At 58.4% G+C, this 10462-nt stretch overlaps 1 protein-coding gene across 1 annotated transcript in view; it reads left to right on the top strand.

The window, feature by feature from the left end:
- The window catches only part of TCF20 (transcription factor 20), a 56814-nt gene extending 51381 nt beyond the window's left edge, over window positions 1–5433 (top strand). Inside the window, exon 4 of the mRNA XM_008702924.2 lies at window positions 4171–5433. Coding sequence (XP_008701146.2) covers window positions 4171–4188 — 18 coding nt within the window. The 3' untranslated portion in view covers window positions 4189–5433. The remainder of the gene's footprint in view (window positions 1–4170) is intronic.
- Window positions 5434–10462: the final 5029 nt, after the last annotated feature.

The following is a 10462-nucleotide window of genomic DNA, read 5'->3' as shown; positions in this document are numbered from 1 at the left end:
GGTCCGGATAGTTTTGCACACGTTTCCCTTGGCCTTTGTTCTGTGCTGGGCTCTGCCTTCTTCCTGTCGGTTCCTCTGGCTGGCCAGCGGGTAGAGCCGCGTGCTGTAGGGCCACGAGGAGCATTCCTGGCGGGGTCCTAGATGACTCGGTTAGGCAAAGAACCATTTGTTGTCCGGTGCCTTTGTTTTTATCCTGGAATTCCAGCCTGTGTTTGGAAAAGAAAAAAGGAAGTCCGAGCCATGAGCCTGGTGGGCAGGTCTCTGGCTGGGAATGGTAGTTTCGTTCATCATCTCCTTCCTCTCCACCCAGCCTGGGGCCCTGCCCGCTGACAGCCGTCGGCCCCCGTGTGGAGCAGTGAGCTTCCTCGCTCAGACCTCAGTCAGTGTTGGCGTGTGGTCCCTGTGTGGACTGAACACACTGAGGCGCTGGGTGGGGGAGTGGCTGAGCCGTCAGCGTGGGGTGGTCTGCGTCTGTTCGGTCAGACCGTTCACCTCTTGGAGGGAAAGGATGGACATACTGCGTGCAGTCGTGCCCACCCGAAAGGATTTTCTTCGTATGCTGGCCCTACAGGACAGGACCCTTGTCCTGGTTCCTCAGTTCGGCTGTCACGCTGAGGGCAGTGGCTCTCTGCAGGTTGTACGGAAACCCCAGTGACTGGGACGGAGAACATTTCATCTCGGGGGCCGTCCTAGGGACAGAGAGCTACTGCCATTGGGTGTCCTGACATGGCCGGGAAGGGCCGTGAGTACACGAATCCTGCTGCTTGGTGCCTCTTTTCTCACAAAAAGTGCTGTGTGACCAGGGGCGGGGCCGCTTAATGTTTCTGCTTCCGTTTCTTCTGTAAAGAGAGGAATCACAATGGCCAGCCTTGCGAGGATGCAGCGAAGAAATGTCTCCGAGGTGTCGGCGCAGCGTGGCGTGGGGTGAAGCTTGCGCGAGGCCCGGGGCGCTGGCTCTGGCGGGCTGCCGGGCGCCGCGGGAGCGGGAGGGGTCAGGGCTGCAGGCCGGACCCTGCCAGCACCCTGTCTAGCGGGAAGCTGGGGGCTGGGAGGTTGAGTCAGCCCCGGCCGCCCCCCAGCGTATGACCTACCTGCCTGCACTTGGCCCTCAGCGGCCGGCAAGGCCAGGGAGGAAAGGTCCTTGGGCAGCCATCCGCCCAGCCGGCTGCTGCTGGCCCGTTCCCGAGCGTGGGGAAGCGGGGTGGCAGGCCGGCGGGTGCCCGCCTTCTCCCCGTGCTGACTCCCGCCCCTGGGCGCGTCTGGCCAGCCCCTCAGAGGCCGCGCTTCCTCCCTGCGGGCCCTGGCACGTGCCGTGCCCTGGGCCTGGGTATTCTGCGTCCCGTCTTCTGTGACAGGCTCCCTCTCCTCTCCGGGTCTCGGCTTCGGTGTCCCTGCCTCCTGAGGCCTTCCCGCCGGAGTCCCTGTCTCACTGCCTCCTTCCCACGCCGCAGCTTTGCTGGGCCAGTTCGGAAGCATTCCTTTGCTTACGCGCCTCTCCGCTAGACTGGGCGCTCGGTGAGGACAGGAACCGCGTCTGGCCTGGGCGTGCGCCACGGCGGGCGCCCGGCAGGGTCTGCTAGAGAGGCGTGCCCCAGAAGAAGAACATCGTGCGCCACCCGCCTGTGCGACGAGGTCCCAGCGCGCAGCCCACCTCAGGTGGGAACCCCGGCCCAGGCGGGCGGTGGCGTGGCTTTGCTTCCGCGCCGGGAGAAGGCTGGCGGCCCGCCAGGAGTTTCAGGCCATGGAGGGGCCGCTGAAGGGAAAGGAAGGTGGGTGTGTGATGAGGAGAGGGAGTCCTGGAAGGCTGTGGCCCTGGGTGAAACTCTCCTCACCGGCAGCTGGACATCGAGATGCCTTTTAAAGAGAGTACTGAACACGTCCGGCACAGAGTGGCTGTCCCCTCGCTGTGCTCTCGCTGGCTGTGGCTGGCCTTGTGTTGGCCCCGTGTCGGCCTCTGGCTCCGTGCCTGGGAGCACGCCGTCTCAGCCGTGTCCCATGCAGCCGGACAAGCCCACACCATGACTGAGGCTTGAAGGCAGAGTCCCGGGGGGCCCAGGCAGAAGGCTTTGCTGGATGGGAGCCCCAGTCCCACCTCTCAGATGCCCCGTGGCTTTGGGTCTCTTGACTTCAGTTTTGTCCTCCCTGAGACGGGGGTCAGGCCTTGGTGTCGTCATGAGATAACTTCTCTGAAACTCCTAGCGTAGTGCCTGGCACACGAATTTTCCTAAGCTCCCTGTTGAAGGAACAGTTTCTTATAAGTAACTCTGAGAAGTTAGGGTCTCCTGACCTTCAAGGTGTGTGACATCAGACCCGGGGGACAGGTCCCATTAGGAAGGCTGGAAGACAGAGCCACAGTGGGGGGCTGCTGTCAAGGCCGTAGCTGCCCAGACTACCGGGCACACCTGTGGCCCAGAGTCAGCCAGCCAGGCGGGCCCGGGGTGCCGAGCGTGCTTCATTCTGAGGTTGGCCCTGTTCTTCTGAGCAACTAGCTGGTTAGGGGTACGGGCCCAGCACTGCCAAGGCTGGGAGAGGGCAAACCCTACCCTATCCCTCCCTCCACAAGCAGAGCCTTACAAGGTGTGCCTGGACATCTGTCCTCTTTTTTTTTTTTTTTTTTTAAGATTTTATTTATTTGACAGAGAGACAGCCAGCAAGAGAGGGAACACAAGCAGAGGGAGTGGGAGAGAAAGAAGCAGGCTTCCCGCTGAGCAGGAGCCCGATGCAGGGCTCGATCCCACCTGGGATCACGCCCTGAGCCAAAGGCAGACGCTTAATGACTGAGCCACCCAGGCGCCCCTGGACATCTGTCCTCTGTCCACATGTTCCCGCATCCCCAGCAAGATTTTGTCCCTCTGGTTGTTGCTTGAGGCATCCCGTTATCTCCTCCCGTGTCATCACATTTACAAAGGGCCTTTGGTTCCTGGGGTGGCATCAGGAAGCTGCTTCTCTCCCTGCTCCTGGCAAGCAGCAGTAACGTCAGGAAAACCAGAGGGCAGAACTGGCGACTCCCTGGGCTGGAGGCAGACTGGAGCATGGGCCAGGAGGGCTAGGGTGACTTACGGGGCCCAGAGCCTCCTTCAGAACTGGGCAAGACACACTCGCCATGGGCGTCCTGAGCACGGCAGCTGAGGTCCTGGGGTATGCCTCACCTGAGCATGGGGACATGGTCCTGCTGTCTCTGCAGAAGGTCTTCCTGTGTAGTCGTGGTTTCCGCCAAGCAGTTACGCATCTCTTTTTGGCAAGGGCGCTTTTAAATAGAAGGTTCTTAGCTCCTGCACACAGACCAGCCCTCTGAACAATTTTGCCTCTTAGTAAGTTTGTGAGAACAGAAGAGGCATGGTGCCACCTGGGTTTTCCTGAGGGTTATCTGTTGGTGGAGGGCACCCGAAGGGCTCTGAGGAAGAAGGGAGTGCGCTGATTGGCAGGAAGCAGGTCGGGGGATGCCACCACTCCTGGCTTCTGCTCTGATTGTTCCACACGGATCCTTGGAAGCTGCTGTGTCTCTCTGAGATGTAATGACCCGTGAAGTACCGTGCAGAGGCCCGTGGTACAACCCCACTGCCCCACGCGGGTCATCGGGATCGTCTTTCTGAGCCCGGCACCCAGGCTGGACGAGGAGCCAGCGCAGGGGATGCCTGGGGAGCCTCAGAGAAGGGCCGGGCCCCCCAGCAGAGCCGGCAGAAGAGTGTTCTTTGTTGAGTGTGAAGAATGCACTCCCGTCACTGCGAGCAGCTGCGGCGGGGTCCTGAGCTGGTTCTTCCACAGGCCGCCTGCGTGCTCAGCCACCTCTGCGAGCACTGCTCCGTGCCACCGAAGTGCCGACCCCCACGGGACGTCCCTGGTGGTGGGGTCCCGAGCAGGGGTCACCCCCGCCAGGATGGTCGGGGAGCTCTTTCCTGATCTCCGTTCCTTCCGCGTGCTGGGGAGGCCGCCGCGCCTCGAGGGGCACAGAGTCCATTCGCAGCACAGCTGGCCACGTCACTGCTGCCCTTCACCGTGTTCCTGGCCCAGGGCCACACGGTCTGGGCCACATGGTGGCTCCAACACTGGTCTCCCGCCTCATCAGCACACTTGCAGGGGGTCTGCAGCTGCTGGACCCCTGGAGTGGCAGCTGTCGGCTACTGGGCCGCACGGAGGTTCCCAGCACCCAGTGTCGGTTCTGTCTTGCAGGTGAGACTGTGGAGATGAGAGGTGGTGGACACTCGCGATGGAAGGAACCGTCCTGCTGTGCGGCCCCGCCCTGCCCCGCCCGCCCCGCCAGCACCTCCTCCCTAAGTCCTTACATCACACCCAAACCGCGACACCACAGGAAAGAAAGACCCAAGAAGTTGGAATGGCTGTTTCCATGGACACAATCTCCATAGTGACAATGTGGGGGGAGGGGGGAGGGGTGGGATGATGGGAAGGGGGGGTGAAAAGGGTGGGATAAAAATATATATATATAAATCTATTTTTAGTCTGGAAAGACTTTGTTTAAATGAAAGGTGCGCTATCCCTTTTGATTCTATTTTAAAATTCTCTAGTTAAAGAACTCCAAATTTGTTCCAATAACAGTGAAATTTAAGTGTGAAATTGAACAAGCTGGTCTCATAAAGGACGGGGTGTGGCTTTGATCGTTAGCCTGCCTCACACCGGTTCAGAGAGCTGCAGACCCAGGGTTGAAAGAGCAGACAAACCACACCAGAACCACCCTTTGTCATTAATTTGTCTCAAAGTGGGAAGGTTTGGGGGTGGGGGGGATGTGGGGATGGTCCGTGTTTTCAAGAGTGGGGGAATGATGTTTAAACACAAAAATAAATTTTTTCATTTCCAGAAACACTATTTATTTATTATTTTTAAAACTTTTATCTTTTTGGGGGGTGAAATTGGCAGATGTCCCAAGGTCACAGCTGTGTCCTGGATCACTGTGGCCAGTGAGAACCTCGAGCGCCCCACTAAGTGCGCGTGGCAGGCAGGGTCAGGGGGTGGCCCGCCTCTGGGCGCATTCCTGGCAGCTGTGCCCTGCCCGCCCCCCCCCCCCAGGACAGAAGGACAGGACAGGAAATCTAAGCTGTAGGAATTGACGTGGGGGAGGGACTGTGTCTGTCGAGTGTGATCAGTGTGGGTTACGCTGACCAGGAACACCCAGTTAACCCTTTTTTCTTTTGCTTTCATTTTTATAAAGGAAAAGGGGGCCTGTCAGGTGAGCAGCCCCATGCTACATTCTTTATGTTGTATTGTTTTGTTTTGTTTTGTAAATTGTATAATTTTTAAATATCTGAGTTTTAAAAAAAGAAGAAAAAAGTACAAAAAAAAATCTTGTTAAGGCCTTAAGAAGGGGTTAGTGCATCTTTCAGGGGTCACTCTGCCGTGGGGATAAAATAGCTGTTTCACAAACAGTTTTATTTAAAAAACAAAAAAAATCAAAAAATAATAAACTTCATTTTAACCTTGTTTCCTTTTTTGTTTAATATAAAGCAAACGCGTCTCTTCCTCCTCCCATTCCAGCCCCCAAAGGTGGCTCTGCTCCACTGCGGAGAAGGCCGCCATCTGACCGTCCAGCTGAGCCCCGGCCTCCCGCACCGCCGTGGACCTCGCGGCAGGGCCTGGAACGAAACAAAACCAGAGGCTCCTCTCTGCGCTCCGCTGGGTGGGCGGAACTCAGCCAGTGTGCGGGGATGGTCAGATTTACTTAAGTTGGTATGAGGACATATTTCCAATCAACATTAATTTTAAAGGTTATAAAAAAATAATGCAATGTTAATGGACTTTTTTGGAGAACAGAAATACTGGAAGGAATGTTGTGAAGTAGAAATAAGCAATTATAAATGAGTTCTTGTGTGCTCATCAATTTGGGGCTGCAGAAATGGCAGATTAATTCGGTTTTAATGGCTCCATCAAGCAGTGCGGCCCATTTCTCATTTCGCTCACCAGGATGGAGGCGTGGGCGGGTGCGCCGCGCGGCCGTGGGGCCCGCGGAGAAATGACAGCTTGTTGAGCCGCGGCTTTCCGTCTGGTCTTGACTTGCCGTTAACACAGTTCAGACGAAACTGATAGATTTCAGGTGTCGGGGGCTAAACCACAAAACTTGAAAAATATGTATCTTGAGGAAAATATTTTCCCGACAGCAAATGATTGTCATTTTGCTTTTCTTCTGTCCCCTTTTGACTTGCTGATGATCCTTGAGCAAGGCCCTTGTGATGATTCTGGGTCTTCCCTCAAACTGGCCTCTGACGTGACCATTGACGGGCGTGGCTGTGCCCCTCACTCCCCTCCGGGCCCGGCTTGCCGGCTTCTGAGGAAGCCTCCGCCTGTGTGCATGTCGCCTCCCACCGCTTTTAAGCTTATGTGTTTTTTCTCATAGACTTTCTTAGAGCAAGTTTAAGTTCACAGTGGTATTGAGCAGAAGTTACAGGACGTTCCCATACGCCCCCTGCCCCCGTACATGGCCTATCCCAGCGGAGCGCTACTTTTGTGACAGCCCGTGACCCTACTGCGCTGACACGTCGTCGTCCCCCGAAGCCCATAGTTAACGTCAGGGTTCACTCTTGGTGTTGCACATTCTGTGGGTTCGGACAGTCTCGTGACGTGTACCCACCGTTCCAGTATCACACAGAGTCGTCTCACTGCCCTAAACCTTCTCTGTGCTCTGCCGTCCTCCCTCCTCCTCCCAGCCCTTGGGCTTTTTACTGTCTCTATAGTCCTGCCTTTTCCAGAATGCCCTGTGGTTGGAATCCTGCTGTGGGCAGCCCTCTCAGATTGGCCTCCTTCACTTAGTGATAATGCGTTTAAGGTTCCTCCATGTCTTTTTGTGGCTGGGTAGCTCATTTCTTTTTAGTACTGAAGAATATTCCATTGTCCGGATGTACTGCCGTTTACCCACCTGCCGAAAGACGTCGTGGTTGCTTCCGAGTTTGGGCAGTGATGAATAAATCTGCTGCTGTAAGTCCGTGTGTGGTTTTTGTGCGGACCTCGGTTCTCAGCTCCTTTGGGTCAATACCAAGGAGCTTGCTGGATCTTAAGGGTAAGAGGGTCTCGTTCTGTAAGGAGCCACGGAACTGGCTTCCACGGGGCCTGTACCATTTTGCATTCCCACCAGCCACGTATGAAGGTTGCTCCCCAGCCTCGCCGGCCTTCGGTGTTGTCAGTGTTCTGGATTTTGACCATCCTGATAGGTACGCAATGATGATTTTTACATATATGTTTTTAAGTTGTGGTTAAGAACGTAAAATTTACCGTCTTAACCAGTAAGGCTGCAGTTCAGTCGTGTTATGTTCACGTCGTCGTGCAGCGGGTCCCCAGAACCTTCTGTCTGCCCAGCGGAAGCCCTGTACCCTTCAAACACCCCTGGGGGGTGAGCCCCGGCTAGCCGGAGGCAGAGTCCACTTTTCCCTTCCACCCCCAGGAAGCAGCGGGAATTGGGGGAGGGGGCGTCCCTCCCTGGCAGAGGGTGCTCCCCTGCGCAGGTGAACACCCGAGACCCGGGAGGCCCCCAGGAGCGCTGGCACTCACCTCAGTTTCACCACCCGGAGGGGGTGGTCCCCATGTGTTTCTACATAAAGCTCAGTAACGTGCTGGCCCTTGGAGAAGTTGACGTCCCAACCGTGTAGACGTAACTCAGAGCATGCGTTTGGAATGGCCCCCCGATGCCACTCTAGGACTTTGACCTCCTGACGTGACCTGAGATTCTGTCTCCTCGGTGCTTGGGCACCACAAAGCTACATTGCCCAATGATGGCAAAAGGCCACAGGCCTCGTGACGGCAGGTTTCCGCATGGCCACCCCATCCTGGACAACAGGCCCCTAGGACAGGGAGGCCACTGCCTGTCGTGACGCCATTAGGGTGACCGTGTGGGAAAGGCAGTTTATCCAGGGCCAGCGGGTGACAGCACACGGGCCGTCCTGCCCACTGTGCTGCTCGCTGGGACATTCAGCTGAGGCAGATAAGAGGCCCCAGGGTGCCCTTGGGTCTCGCTCTCCTAGTCTGTTGAGTGGCCTCAAGAGTGGGCTCCCTGCCTCCCGGGAGCCCAGAGATCCCGGTTTCCCACAGTCTAGTCCTCAGCCCGACCGGCACAGCCCCCTCGCGCTGCCCCACACCCGCGGTGCACTAGGCCTTGCAGTGGGGCTTTGGTCCCGCTGCCAGGTCACCTTGGCCTGCGGTTCAAGCGAGCCAAAGTCCTCCCTGAAGTCTTCCCAGCACGTCCTGCTCCAGCCTGGGGGCAGTGTCCCTGTGACCCTGAAAGCAGTGCCCATGCTGCTGACCGGGCCTGGCCACTCTGACTCCCCACACCTCCTCAGGCCATGAGCACGTTGGAGCAGGGCTCACCATCGTCTCCCACTGGGTTGCCGTCCTTAGCCCAGCGCCCAGCACAGGGCACCTCCAGCGCGGGGGGGGGACAGAGTCCAAGCCCACCAAGTGCTTGGCCAAGGCAAGGTGCGGGGAAGGCCCAGCTGGGCCCCAGCTAGCTCGGCCTTGTGCCCCCGGGCCTGGCAGGAGAGTACGGATGTGGGCATTCGGGAAGGGAGCACCTTTCACAAACCAGCCAGGAATTGCAAACGTTGAGAGCCATTGCCAAGAGGCCCCGCACCCCTGGGTTGCCATCTCTGAACGGCATCTCTGAGTCAGGAATATTAGGAGTCACCCCAGGAAGATCCTGGTCCTCTTACTGTTGGGGAGGGAGGGAGAGAACTGGGGGATACGGGCCGGGGGTGGGGAATGCCTCCAGGCCCTGCATAAGCTGGGGAGAGAATACTCCAGCTATTTCCAGAATGAGAGTGCACCCACCCCTAGGGTGGGTGAGGGGGCCTGACCCCTACCCAGGAAATGTCTCTTCCCCACTCTGGGTTCTTGGACCTTATCATTTGAGCGGGTTTTGGCCTCAGAGTGCCCGTCAGCCTCATGGATGTAACAACTCAGCCTCATATCCCGCCCCTCTCATGGAAGAAGGAGCGGGAGGTCTGGCACGGGGTGGTCACCCCCCAGGGGAGGCGCGGGAGGCTGAGCAAGAGGAAGGGGCTGGTGGGCACGATTCCAGCCTGGAGGCAGCAGGCCCTGGCACGGGTGGTGCAGGGGTTCACCTCTTTCCCGGAAGGACCCCAGAGTCAGGCTTGGAAGGGATGGGGCTGGAGCCAGGGGGGACCCGGCCCAGGGGCGGGGGGAGCCTGAGAATTCATTCCCAGTGGGCCTCAGCGGGGGACGCCTGTGAGGGCGTGAAGAAATCGTGGCCCGCTTGATTTCCATCCCCTCGTCTTCCGGAGCGAGCCTGAGCAGCTGACGCTCAAGAACAAATGAGAAGGAAGCGGGCCGCCGCTCAGAGGACAGGGGCACATCTTATCTCAGCCCCCCTCCCACCCTGAGCTCAGCAGCAGCTCCGTGGACGAGGGAAAGCGCCCCCCCCCACGCCCCGTCTCTCCGAGTCAGGAAAATGGGCAAGGAGTGCGTCACGTGGGTGATGCCGGGAGGTCCCGGGACCAATATGTCACGAACTTAGGGAAGAGTGTCCCGGCCGTTGAACCGGCTGGTCCGGGTGACTAGCGAGCTCTGAAGGCAACCCAGCTGCCTCCACGCCCCCAGATGCGAACTCACCAGGCCAAGGTCAGGCCAGAACTGAGGAAGCTGGGCCGGTGGCCGACCCCACGGAGGGGCTTCGGCACCACTGCCCGCAGCCAGAGGCGGGAGGCAGGGGTTGGGCCCAGGCAGCCCCTGGGAGCTGGGGAACTTGGGGCTGGGTCTGAGTGTGTGTGTGTGTGTAAGGGTGCATGCGTGTAGAGTGTGCGCGGTTTTGTGAGTGTGAATGCACGCCTGTGAGTGTCAGGATGTGAGCATGTGGGTAGTGTCTGCGATTGTGTGAGCGGTTGGTGATCGTGTGGTTTCTGTTGTGTTGAGTGGACTAGTGTGAGGTGAGGGGACACTGAGAACTTCATTTCCATGCCCTCCCCCCGCACCTGGTCCCTCTGCTCCCTGTGACCTCCCTACAGCACTGGGCAAATGCCAGTGACCAACTTGGGAGGCGAAAACCACTCGGGAAGAGGCAGGTAACATGAGAGGGCAAGGACGTGTTCTGGGAACAAGGCCGTGACCACATTGCGGGGTGTTACCCAATATGACAGGTGGGTGGCAGGATCAAGTCCAGTGACCCCTGGTTAGCAGAGCTGCAGAGGCAGGCTGAACGGGGGCTTCATCATCTCTCCCCTACCCCCACCCCCCTGCCCTGGGTAAGCACGCGGAGAGGCCCAGGAGGGACAGGACTCCCGTGGTCCTCCCTGCACCTGACCTTCCCCGGCCCCTCCCTGCACCGTCTGGCAACACAGCCCGCCCGACATGTTGACTCCAGGCAGAGGGCAAAGGCCAGTCTCAGCTCCCTTTAGAAAGCGGGGCCGGGCTGGAGGAGCTCGCCGAGTGTGGGGAGAGCGCCCTGTCTTGCTGGTCTGGGTCCCTGCTGTGGTGAGGGCCACCCGTGTGCCCGAGGAGCACAGCGGGTGCT

This window comes from Ursus maritimus, unplaced genomic scaffold (assembly GCF_017311325.1).
Source record: "Ursus maritimus isolate PB19 unplaced genomic scaffold, ASM1731132v1 scaffold_21, whole genome shotgun sequence".
NCBI classification, from domain to species: Eukaryota; Metazoa; Chordata; class Mammalia; order Carnivora; family Ursidae; genus Ursus; species Ursus maritimus.
The sequence above is the reverse complement of the archived record's forward strand: the minus strand, read 5'-3'. Positions and strand labels throughout refer to the sequence as shown.